This window comes from Heloderma suspectum, chromosome 16 (genome assembly GCF_057233095.1).
Source record: "Heloderma suspectum isolate Gila_16-S chromosome 16, 16-S_ref, whole genome shotgun sequence".
NCBI classification, from domain to species: domain Eukaryota; kingdom Metazoa; phylum Chordata; class Lepidosauria; order Squamata; family Helodermatidae; genus Heloderma; species Heloderma suspectum.
Window position 1 is genome coordinate 894,389 of NC_139473.1, and position 12,357 is coordinate 906,745.

General features: G+C 58.9%; 1 protein-coding gene across 1 annotated transcript in view; it reads right to left on the bottom strand.

Annotated features, from left to right (window-relative positions):
- Positions 1-12,357, bottom strand: part of SLC43A2 (solute carrier family 43 member 2) — a 36,909-nt gene that overhangs the window by 15,011 nt on the left and 9,541 nt on the right. Inside the window, exons 3-9 of the mRNA XM_084822667.1 lie at positions 12,050-12,272; positions 10,599-10,654; positions 9,548-9,624; positions 5,382-5,474; positions 2,943-3,076; positions 2,347-2,549; positions 1,116-1,262 (exon numbers count right to left, since the gene is read on the bottom strand). Coding sequence (XP_084678793.1) covers positions 1,116-1,262; positions 2,347-2,549; positions 2,943-3,076; positions 5,382-5,474; positions 9,548-9,624; positions 10,599-10,654; positions 12,050-12,272 — 933 coding nt within the window. The remainder of the gene's footprint in view (positions 1-1,115; positions 1,263-2,346; positions 2,550-2,942; positions 3,077-5,381; positions 5,475-9,547; positions 9,625-10,598; positions 10,655-12,049; positions 12,273-12,357) is intronic.

Genomic DNA, 12,357 nt, shown 5'->3' on the forward strand with positions numbered 1-12,357 from the left:
TTGCTATGCAAAACAAAAATGGTTTCATCCTGTTGTGCACAGGACAAACAGCCAGCTCATGTAAATCTCTCCCTTTCCTGGCTGGCTGCTTTCCAGGAGCTATAAATACAAGCTCTGACTCAGAGGCACCGAAGCTCAGCAGCCATGACATCAATGTTGTTCTCCTTTTGCTTTGGGGAGCGGGGTGGGGTGGGCAGGGAGCCAGAAAACCCCGTGACCAGCAGCAGCTGAGGCTGGCTGCATCCCCCCGCCCCCAACAAGGCACTTTCTCCAGAGACAGACAGACAGGAGGCGGCATTAGGACACTCTGCAAGGAACTAAACTCCATGAACCTGAGGACGTGACACATGAAAGTGTGTCATGGAAACACTGCTGAAATTAGCATGGACATTCGACAAGTGGCTGCCCTCTAGGAAGGGTCGTCTCCTTGCCCCTGTGTGGGGGCACAGGCAGACCAGCTTAAAGTACTGTGGGCTGGCAGCATTCAGGAGGCCTGGGGGGCCCATGAGGACCATTTGAGGGCTGACACACACACACATCGCTCTTGACAGAATGGACACAATTCCACTGTGGGGCAGCCATTTCAGATCCTTCGTCTTGGGTACGTGCTACAAGATACGGAATTACAGGAGGGGGCAGAGCTCAGGGGCAGAACACCTGCGCTGCCCGCACAAGGCCCCAGGCTCAATCCCCAGCATGTCCGGTTAAAGCAGAGGAGGGCAACCTGTGGCCCTCCAGATGTTTTGGCCTACCACAGCCATCACCCCACATCATTGGCTATGCTGGCTAGGGCTCGTACGAGTTGCAGGCCAAAACATCCGGAGGGCCACCAATCACCCACCCCTGGCTTCAGGGATCTCAGGAACCCAGACTGAGCTAGACGGCCCTGTGGTCTGGCCTAACAGAAGGCCACTCCCTGCACTCCTCAGGGCCCAAGGGCCTTCGGAAGGCAGTGAGACCTCTTCCTATTTGGCCCGAGAGACGCAAGGGCTGTTCATCGTTTTCAGATATATTTTAAGCCACAAGTTTTCTAAGGTCGCCAGCAGCCAGATCCTGCCAGGCAGGGCAAGAGATGCACCCGCTTTCTCAGCAGTTCAAGAAAAAAGGGAACGGACCTGTCTCCAGATCACCATCCACCAGGAACTCCAGGATGTTGTTCATGGCACCCATGTAGAAGATGAGCCTGAGCTGCGTGACACACATGGTGATGAGGCTTAGCAGCAGGATGGGGCTGATGACACTGTGCATGAAAGATGGGGAGGCTGCAACAGAAGGAAAGCCATCAGCCTCTCGGCCGAAGCCTTGAGCTGCCCCTCTGCCCCTCTCTAGCCTGCTGATGGAGGGCCACGGAAACGGCACCCGCTGGCCGTGGCCAAAGGAAACTACAATGATCAATACTGAAGATTCATATAGCGGATTTCTAGTGTCCAAAGTGCTTTGCACACACGGTCCCAACAGTCCATCCTCCATTATAGGGAGGAAGCTGAAGCAGGAGAAAAGTGGCTCCCTCTCGTGCCTTGGGACGCAAGGCAACGTTTGGGAAAAATCCAAATCCCAGCTCGCAGCCTCTAACGTGACCCCCGCAGCCCCCTTGATCTCCTGCTCAAGAGGAACTGAAGAACTGCCTGGCTGGATGAGGCCAAGGCCACCTAGTTCAGCCACCGTTCTCCAAAGGTCGCCAGCCAGGGGCTCCCTGGGACCCCCCACATGCACCCACACTCCCCTGATCACTGAGGTCCTGTGGAGCCACCGTTCCTCCTCTGTGCGTTTGTCTAATCCATTCTAAGGCTCAGCTAAGCGGGTGGCCATCCCTACATCTGGTGGCAGTGAGCGCCATGTGTCAGTTCTGTATTGTGCAAACCAGGACACTCATTTTGTCTGTTTGGAACTCACTACTGACCAGTTTCATTGGGTAACTCAGATTTCTAGTGTTACGAGAGAGGGGAAGGGAGAGAGTTCTCTCCCCACCACAGACCACTTGTAGTTCTATAAGCTGCTGCAGGCAGAGGGGGGCCCAACAGGAGCCCAAGAAGGCATCCTGGACCATTTGTCCGAGGAGGAGAAGCAGAGGGTGCATGAGGCTTGCTCGGAATTGCCCGTTGCGCTCTGCCCTTCCTGCAAGCGAGGAGAGTGGAGGGCAGCGGGACTGGTGGCCCCTCTCCTCGGGACAAAATGTGCTGCACTGTGGAATCAAACACGCAGCAAAGGCGAGCCGAGCACGCCTGCCACGTGGGAGCTGTGCACCCAGCCCGTGGGCGAGTGGGGATGGCAGCGTGGCCGCACTGCCTGAGCCGTGGCCAGAGCCCGCCGGGCAGTCCCGGGCCTGTGCCCCCTCCAGAGCCCCACCTGCACTGTCCGGCTGGCACTTGACTTCCAGGTCCACTGTCGAGAGGCAGAGCTTGTTGCCCTCCTGCAGCGCCGCCGCCTCCTTGCTGTGCTTCATGGAGCCGCCCACACTCAGCCGGCGGCCGACCGTCGTCACCTGCTTGTAGAACTGCTTCCCGGTGATTTTGTGGTCAAATCCCAGCCAGCTGAACTTGATCTTCACCCTGTCCAGCCGGAGGGAGGGAGGTGGGTGTTGGGCAACGGGCTGACTCTCTGTCGGTTCCACACCCGGCTGACATCAGGCTCCAGAAAGGCCTCGCGAGGCCAGGCACATGGGCAAGGGGCTTCTTTGCCAGCGGCGTGTTTAGGGCTGCAGGCTTTGCTGGAGGCATCACGGAAGGGATGGTTAAAGAAAGCAAGGCGGGCCCTAGACGATTGGGTGGAAAGCCCCCGGGCAGCCCTGCAGCTAAGTAACATGGGGGTGCACCCCACCGAGAAGGGCTCCTGCACCTTGCTGGACAACATCTGCCCATCCTCTGCAAGGGTGTCCCTGGAGGTGCCCCTCACACCCCTCGGAGGGAGCGGCAGCCCAACGTGCCCCCGCCCCAGGCACTCACGTGTAGTCCATGTCTTCTGGGCCCGGGAAGGGCTCCAGGGGCCAGTTGAAGAAGCAGTTGAAGAAGACGAGACCTGCACAGCAGGCCCAAACAATCAGGATGATGATGAAAGAGATCCCAAAGTCATAGATCACCTGGAACGCAAAAGGGAGGAAAGGAAGAGCTGCCACACGCCATGCCCTCCAGAGACCTCTCGCAGGACAGAGTGGCGGCAGGCATCAAAACTGGGGGAGGGGCGAGTTTGGGTCATCTCTGGCTGGAGGTGTTTCCACTTTGGGGCTATCGCGGTCAGGAGCCCTGGGTCAACAGCAGAGCACTTGCCTGGCACGCAGAAGGGCTTATCACAGAATCACAGAACAGTAGGGTTGGAAGGGGCCTACAAGGCCATCGAGTCCAACCCCCTGCTCAATGCAGGAATCCAAGTCAGAGCAGCCCTGACAGGTGGCTGTCCAGCCTCGCCTTGAACGCCTCCAGTGTGGGAGAGCCCAACTTGGGGTCCATCTTGGCAGCTCCAGTTTAAAAACCCCTGGGTCACGGGGTGGGAAAGAAGGGGCCTCTCTCAGCCAGAAAGGTAGAGCAACCGGGGGAGGCTTCAGCCCTGCCCAGTACATGGAGGTCAAAAATTCACGCTGAGTGTAGAGCCCGGTTTGCCTGCCAACAGCTGGGCTGAGCTGGGGCAGGGGGAGCAGCACAGAAGCTGTGCCGGCACCCTCAAACGCACCCCGTATGTTTTGTGGCATGGCGCTCCCATCTTGTAGCGGTGAGTTCTGTAAGTTGTCATAGCGACTGGCTCAGATGGCTTTAAAAGGGGGATTCACCCAGTTCACGGGAGGGGACCCTGCATGGCTCCCGGGCACAGCAGAGGGGGCCTTTCCCTGAAGACCAGGCGCTGGGGGAGGAACGGGAGGGGCTGGCTGCCTTCAGGCCCCACTTGTGGGGTTCCCTGAGGCATCTGGCTGGCCAAGCGCGGAAGCTGGATGCTGGCCAAGACGGCCCCCTTGGGTCTGATCCAGCAGGGTCTGCCTTCGGCAAGACGGCCAGTGTTCTCCAGAGCAACGCGATGTGACCCTCACGAAAACAACTCGAAGGTGTCATGTCCATCAGCTCCTGGAGAGATGGCTAAAATCCATCTGTACCTCAGTCCTGGCAGTGTGACCTGCGTCAGGCATGGCGGCAAGCGGCACCCTCTCGGTAACGACAGGCGGCCCTGCAAGGCCCTGAGGCTGGAGGGAGACGCTTGTTCTTAGGACAGCTAGGGGGACCGAGGGAGAAAGGGGTCTCTCCTCCCTGTGGTGGAGACATGCCAGCCTCGTGTCCTGCTGGGGTCTGGAGTGAAAAGCTTTTACAGGTGTTTGGAACATAAGTATGTTTACTGTGCATATTGCATTACTGACCATGCTGCCTTGTTGTGCAGTCAGTGTCTCAGAGGCTGGAGTTACATCTGACCCCCTGTAGGTCTACGCCCACCCTGGCCAGGGTCGCCTCCATTCCCAATGGGTCAAGATGCACATGGCTGCCACTTGATCCTCACCTCCATTCGGGATCAAACACCCAGACGCATACTGGCTAGGACTAACCCAAGCTCCCCTTAAGTCCCATGCAAAGGCAGCCTCTCAGTGCGCACGCGCACCCCCCCACACACACCCACACATCCCTTCTTGGATCATGTCATATCTTATGGCCAATTCTGCAGCCCAGTTTGGCTATAAGCATACATCCAGAAGCTGGCATTTTGGGGGGCAGGGGACTTTGGGTATTGAGCTGCATTCCTTCCAGGGGCTCTCTGCCCAAGATTTGATCTGATTTATTATTTCCTTGCCCTGCTTTTCTGCTCACAGGATGCACAAAGAGACCCTAGAAATGACTGCCTTTTGCAACAGTTTCCTCTATAACCAAGCAAACAACAGTATTTAGCTGCACTGTCACCTATTGTGTCAGCCAGGGTGAAGTATACTAAGATGGGGGGGGCGGGGAGAAGTGTGTCCCTTTCTTATTCCTCCAGCTGCAATTCTAGGCTTATTTAGTAGATGTTAATAGACTTAACTTCTGGGCTAAGTAACCCTTTTTATCCTGATTCTAGGGGAGGGAGTGCCGCAGCTAGGCCTCTCTCGGTCTCTTGCCCAAGAGGACAAGGATATTGACCAGCTGGGGTGAGGGGCTGAGGTGTGAGTGGGGCTCTAGAGAATGGATGCTACCAGAGCAACTTGGCGCTCCTCGACTGCTTGACTGAAGCAGCCCCCCGGGCAAAAGGGTTCTCTCGCTCCCAGCGGACAGCAGGAGCTACAGGTGGCCTGTGCATTGTTGGGTCGGTTCACTCTCCAGGGGGTAACCAGACCCACCTGGACTGCCACTCCTGGCCCTCAGCAAAGGAGCCCAGCAACATCACATGCCTGGATCATACCAGCAGCTGCCAGCCAGCCAGCTGGCCGACCTGCCTACCTTGATCCCTGGGAAGGTCACAGCCGATGAGGCGTAGGAGCCGATCATGAGTGCGATGAAGGTGGAGCGAAGGTCACCAAACATGTTGGGCAGCTGGAAGGAAGGAAGGAGAGGAAGGTTGAGAGGCTGGTCAGGGATGGGCTGCGCAGAGAGGAAAGGCGCCTGCTTACATGGGAGCAAGCCCATGCAGGGGGGCGGGTCCAGACTCAGCTGCTGCCAGGCTCACTGGTCCGAGCTCAAGTGCAGCTTTGGCTGCCGTTTGGGGGCCTTTATATCTTAGCTGGAGGCAGATCATTTTAAAGCGAGAGTGAGAGCGGAAGGTTGCTTGAAGAGCAGCCTCAGCTCATGCTGCAGCTACCTGTGCAGATCCTGCAGGGGTCTCGAACACCTGCTTGGCCAGAGGCAACGGCGGGGTAAGAGGAAGGTGGGTCCAGCGTTGTGAAAGCCCTCCCACCATACGTTCCCTGCTCTCGCTGGGCTGGGGAAAGGTGAGTTTCAGAGGAATGAACGCTGTTGGGGAGAAATGTATGGACGCACATCTCTCGGCCACCGCTAACACCTGCGAGTCCCATCTGCCAGGGGGATGAATGGGCAGACCGCGAGCAGCCAGATCACATCCCATGGGGGGGGGGGATAAAGCCACCTTTGTTGTCCACCTCCAATCCAGAAAGCACACCAGCTTTCCCCGAGCAGGCGCCTTCCAGATGTGTTGGGCTACAACTCCCAGGGTGATAGGAGTTGTAGTCCCACACATCCGGAAGGCACCCGCTCGGGGAAGGCTGGTGTACGCGGAAGGCAAAGCACCCAGCCCAGCAGGGTCTGGTGGAAACCACTCGGAGCTCAGCCAGGAAGCAGGTCAGCCACCAAGGAACACAAGGGCACCCCTCCCTTGTCCCTGCCCGTGACTCTCGGAAGGCTGCTCCTCCAAGGCAAGGGAGGACGTGGGCTGCGTCACAGGGCTGGAGCCTGCGGAGAGCTGGCATGCTCCAGTGCGCTCGACCCCCTGTACGGGGACAGCCTCAGGGCACAAGGGCACTCCTAAGGGCGCCCCAGTCGCAGATAGGACAGGGAGTGCTCTGGCCCTTCCCAGGCTGGGGCGGCGGCTGCACGGGGCCACAGCTAGCCAGCTCTACACCTGGGCAGGGGTCTCCTCTTGCATCTCTCTCCCTCCTGCCCGCCCCACCCCTGCCACCAGGCTCCAGGCAAAGCAGGCAGCACGGGGCAAGATGAAGAAACAGTCTGACAGCGTAAGGCAGATTCCCAAGTTTCACAAGCATGAGCCCTGGTCCAACCCACATGAGAAATAATTGAGAGTGGGGTGAGTCAAGCATGATGCTGGGCTTTCAAGCGTACTGCTGACAGAACCACCCGTGCTGATAAACGGTTCCTGCTCTCAGATGATATTGTGCCAAAAAAAACAACCAGCCAACAACCTGGCTGTCCCAGCAGCAGCACAAGCCAATAAGGCTCAGATTTTGCCCTCTTCTTCCGATGACTAAATGCTTTCCTGTGTTAGGCTGCAAGCCAAAGAACCAACGAGAAGCTGTGATGGGTTCCCTCTGTCAGGCCAGCTGCCCCCACCAAGCCTCTGAGCAAGTGGGTGGATGGATGGCTTTTCACCATGTTTAATTACTGAATTCTGAATACACACACATTATTTTTTAGCTATACCAATATTTTGCATGCCCTTTGATGCCCAGGGCAGGTGCCTCTCCCACTCTCTCCCCTCCCCACCCAGTTACACAGCTTCTTCCAGAATCCCAAAGTTGCCAGAAGCATCTGCTCACTCCGGCCCTGAAGGACAGCAGCAACAGCTTCCTATCAGGGCAAAGGCAGAAGCCTCTCCGGGGGGGAGGAGACAGAACCATTTCTTTAAAACGCTTTCAGATCCACCCTGTCAGACGGCACCTCAAATGCTGCAAGGGAAGAGGCACCAAGTGGGGATGGGGGTGAGGGTTGTGAGCATCAGACCTTCTCTGCAGGCTGGGGAGGAGCACAGCAGCATTTTTTTTTTAAAAAGAGAGAGCCTTAAACGCTGCCCCCCCCCCCCGCCGCTCAAGAGGCATTTCACAAGGGAAGTATTGTGCCCTCAGCCCGCTCAAGGCCGCCTTGACCTGAGGAAATGCAGGCGGCAGAGGACAGGCAGGGGTAATCCTACTGCGCCCTGTCCCGTTCCTGGCCTCTGCTGCATCCCATGTAAACATGCCCGGAGAGGTCCCTCTGCCCCTTCCAGGAACTCCAGAGACAGGCTGCGAGGGCACCTGCTCCAGCTGCTGTTTACAGCGCAGAGCCTATTCTTGCTGCAGGGATCTCTCTGGCAGGAAAGAGCGAGGGGGGGGGCTGCTTCTTCCGCCTGGCTCAGCTCCTCCTCCTCCTCTCTTGCTCTCTCTGCAGCACTGGGGATGCAATGCAGCAGTCGAGTCCTTAAATAACCCCAGAGCAGAGGAGGTGACTAGTCCACAGATTTGCTCTGCACTGGGGGCAGGGGAGGGGAGCCACAGCCTAGCCTGCCCTGCCCTGCAGAGGGCCACACTGCCCAAGGGCCTGGACTGCCCCCGCCAGCTGGCAGGGTGAGATGCACTGGGGCTCGGGCCACCCCTCGGTGCAGCTCTTTGGCCCCACCCTCAAAGGCAACCAGAGCAAGGGCTCGGGGCCACCCTGAGAGCAAGAAGCAGCAGCTCTTCTGGATTGGGGCCTGCAGAGATACCTCTTCCTCCCAGCTCAGGTCCACGCCTACGCAAAAGAGGCGTGGACCTCTCTGTAGGGCCGGTAGCTGCTCTCCAGAAATACGGCTGCTGCAGTGGGGGGGAGATTTGGGAGCACAGCACCCACCTGCTCCTGCCACGAGCCCTTCCCCGACTCCCAACCCAATTAGTTTGGGGACAGTGTGTGAGGGAAGTGCCTGTAACCAGAGCTGCATTTCCAAGTTCAGCACAGCCACAAAGAAGTGCAGCCTCAAGAGGGGCCAAGATAAGCTCTTCCGCACCCGTCTCCTCCCCACCCCACCCCACCACTACTTCCTCAATCAGTAGCCTTCAGCCCTGCCAGCCCTTGCCATTTCATTGTTGAGCTGGCTTGTCCTGGAAGGCACTCTCTGGCCTGATAATAATGTTGCAGAACATTCCGTGCCCTCCAGCCGTTCCCAGCTGCAAACAGGGGTGTGGATGCAACATCCTTGCCCTCCAGCCAAGGATCACTTTTGCAAGCACCCAGACTGGTGAAGGGGCGGCCCCCACCTGTCAGGTGCTGCAATCCATTGCCTGGCAACAAAAGGCTAAGCAGAAGTCCGTTGCCCGGCTTTAGAGGCTAAGAAGAAGAGAAGGATGTCCTAAGTTGTCCTACAATATTCTATCTGCCACTGAAAAGGTACCACAGCAGCTGCAGCGTGCGCAGCACAGGGCCTCCACACGGCCTAGTAGAGGCAAGAAGCGGCACACACGTGGCCGGCTCACTTTAGAGAGGAGGCTGAGGCCTGAAGAAGGGCTGGGCCACCAGCTCGCCCTCGCAGCATTTTCGCCGGCCATCCCCAAGAGGCCAAACGGGGAGCGGAACAAGCACCAGAAACGCAACACAGACCGCTGCGGCACACGAGGAGAGTGCCATCGAGGGCTGGTCCTGATGGCTAAAAGGGATGGCCAGGACCAGTTGCTGGGAAGCAGTAGCAGAAGGGGGGTCTTTTCCTCCTGCCCCCCTTCTACTTCTGAGCTTCCCATTGTGGCATCCAGCCGGGGGCAGGGGGGGGAGCATGCTAGACAAGATGAGCCTGTGGTCTAATCCATCTTCCAGCCTTGTCTGATGTGCTTGTGAGAAAGAATCCATCTCCGGAACCTCCAGTTGGTGGAGACAGCCTTGGACACAGAGATTTAGAAACTTGCAGAAGGGAGACGGGGGGGCAGGGGGAGAGGAAGAGATACAGCCCCAATTTCTAAATATGGCGGGGGGGGGGGGAGCTGAACAACTCTTTCTCCTCCTCAGCCCCACAAAAGGGGGGGCAGGAGGGTGAGGGGCAGGAGGGCTTTGAGTGGGCCCGAAGCGAGCAGAGGGGGGCAGGTGCCAACTGACCCCCACCTGCCCAGAGCAGAAATGTGGAAGAGGAGGCTGTGCAGGCCAACCCAGCTGCCTGACAGGCAGAGGCCCCCTTGCCCAGGACCTGGCGCGGCACTTACCGTGAGAGACGTGAAGGTCATGCACATGCCCCCAAAGCCGTTCAGGGCCAGCGAGATGAAGATCAGCACCGACAGCGCTGGGGAGGAAGGACAGGGACCCCCTCAGTGGGGCAGGGCCAGCAAGCGCCGAAGGCCTCCTCGGAGCCAGGCGTGCATCCCTGAGCCGGTGGCGGGGCTGCCGTTCGAGCTCCATGGGGGAGATGGGGCACCCTGGCGCCAAGGGACGAGGCGGCTGGGGAAGGGGGATGCTGTGGCCACCCGTGTGCTCTGCGTAGCCAGGCCAGGCCTCAATCCACCAGGCAGAGAGGGAGCCACCGGGCGGAGCTCTGTGCGTGTCTGCCCCAGCTCACTTCCTGGAACCTCCAGTTCAAAAGGATCCCCAGTAGCAGAAGGAGATGGGAAGCCCTTCTCTGCCAGACGCCCTGGAGAGCCACAGCAGCCAGCTGGAGCAGGCAACCATGGGCTGGGTAGGCCAAGAGCTGGATCCGGGCCAAGGAAGCTTCACCAGGGAAGCTGGTCTCCTGATCTCCAGGGCCCCCAGCAGGGGAGGCGTCTCTTCGCCACTGCTTGCTCCCCGAGAGGGTTTCCCCGGGAGAGGCTGGGGACCGAGCCTGGGACCTCCTGCATGCCAGGCAGGGGCTCTGCCGCTTGAGCTACAGCCCCTCAGATGGGGTCTCTACCACACCTTGAGTGGAGGTGCCAGGAATTGAATCTGGACATCTTCCCTGCAAAGCGATACCCTGATCTAAGGGAGGGTCCCTTGCCCCAAACCCAGTAAAGCAAGTGCCTTGCCACCATCGCGGCTCTTAATCCTTTAGGCTGGCAATTAAAAGGGCTACGTTTGGCTTCACAACTGCCCTTCAAGGTAGGACAAGTCCCTACTATTCCCACTACATAAAGACAGCAAGGCTGCCCAAGGAGGAGTCCAGGTTGGAGGCAGGGCCTGAAGAACTATTACGCAGGTTCACCCCCAAGCCCTGGCCCATGCCGGCCTCCCGCTCTGCCAGGCCCCATCTCCCAACTGGCCCATAATGCCCAACCCTATACTTACAGTCTGGGTTGCTGGCCCCGTAGGCAATCATCAGACAGGACACGGCAAAGCAGGCGCTGTGAGGGACGGACGGACGGATCAGGCACAGGCAGGTGCCACCACCAGGACTGTACAGCCCCCCGCCCCCACTGTCCACTCATTGTGCTCATTTTGGGCAAGGGGTCGAGTACACCCCAAACCAGCAGACCAAGGCAGGGGGGAAGATACACAATGTCTGCCTTTGACTGAGTCACTTTGCTATTAGTTAAGGTTGACATTAGGAAAACGGAGTGACACCGGGCTTCCACCCTGCCTCTCCATCCTCCTCCCCTGTAGTCTAATTATCACTCCTAATTATCAGGGCTAATGCCAGGGTAGCTGGAAGGGGGAAGCCGCCTATGAGGTGACACAGGAAGAAAAACAACACCCAGGATCGCTTACACGGGTTCACATTCAACTTCAGAGCCATAAGGAACAGGAGCTTGCCGTTTTTGTTTAATTAATGACAAAGTTCTCTGGATGCTGAAGGATGTACACATTTCTCAAAAAGAGAATCTAGCCAAGGCAAAAGCAAGGCAAGTCCCTTCCTCTCCTCAACTCCACAGCGAAATTCTTAAAACCGCAAGCGCCACGTTTGTCCTCCTCAGTACACCCTGGGTTTGGCTACAGGACTTGGCCATCGCATACGTGGGTCAACTGCCACAAACAACAACCACCCGGATTATCTGGACCAGGAAGGGAGGTGCTCCATGCCCAGGAGGTATAAGGAGGTCAGGAAGCCACTGTCAAAGCCTCTGGGGACGACGCCCACATCCCTCCCCCCAAGGCAGGCTGGGACACGTCCCGCGGACAAGGGGAGCCCTCAGGGGTACAGAGACACGGCGGCTTCCCACCACCTCCTGTCCCCTGCTGCACAGCCCAACTCCTGGAAGTTGCCAACTGCCGCCCCCGCCCCCGGCCCCTGAGCCTTTTGTAGCAGCTTGACCTGCGGAAATCAGTGGGTGGTGCTTTGCCAGCAGGGAGGGGAGCACAGCCGCCTGCTCGCCAACGCAGACTAAGCCGCTATTCAGGACACAAGAGCGGCCCAGACTCTTTTGCCGGGCCAGCAGGCCGTCCCCACAGCCCCGCCCTTTGCCTCGAGCTCTTCTGGGTCAGGAGAGGGCCCTGCTCCCATCCTCCCTTCTCGAGCACGCTGGTGGAGGGTTTTGAGGTGTGCTGGCTCAGTGCCCTCAGCACCCTCAAGACAGGCAGGAGGGGTGCCAAGGGGGGGACGGCGAGGGCCCCGGCGCGAGGGGCTGTGGTGCAAGACACGGGAGGGCAGCCGTCCCTGGGGGCCGACCGCCCCTCCCCCGGCTAGTGCCCGCCCGCCCGCAGCCCTGATTCCCTCCGCGCCACGCCTCCTTCGGCCCCGGGAACCTGCTGCCTGGCTATGCCCCGGAAGCCCCAGCCTGCCCTGCCCAGCCGAGACCCACCTGCCTAGCAGCCGCAACTTGCGGGGGCCATACTTGTCCATGACGATGCCCAGGGGCAGGGTGATGGCGCTCAGCAGGAAGGAGCCCACCGTGAAGGCCAGGTTCAGCATCTCGTCCTGCTCCTTGCAGATCAGCCAGCCGTTCATCCGCGCCACGGCCTCCACCGGGGCTGCCGTCACCCCCGTCTGGTTGCTTGCCGCTGGGGCAGAACCAGTGGCATTCTCTGCAGGAAGGGAGAGCCCACCGTCAGCCACACACCGCCTCCCCAAGGCAGCGGGGTCACCCCACAGACTCTTGGGGCACCACAG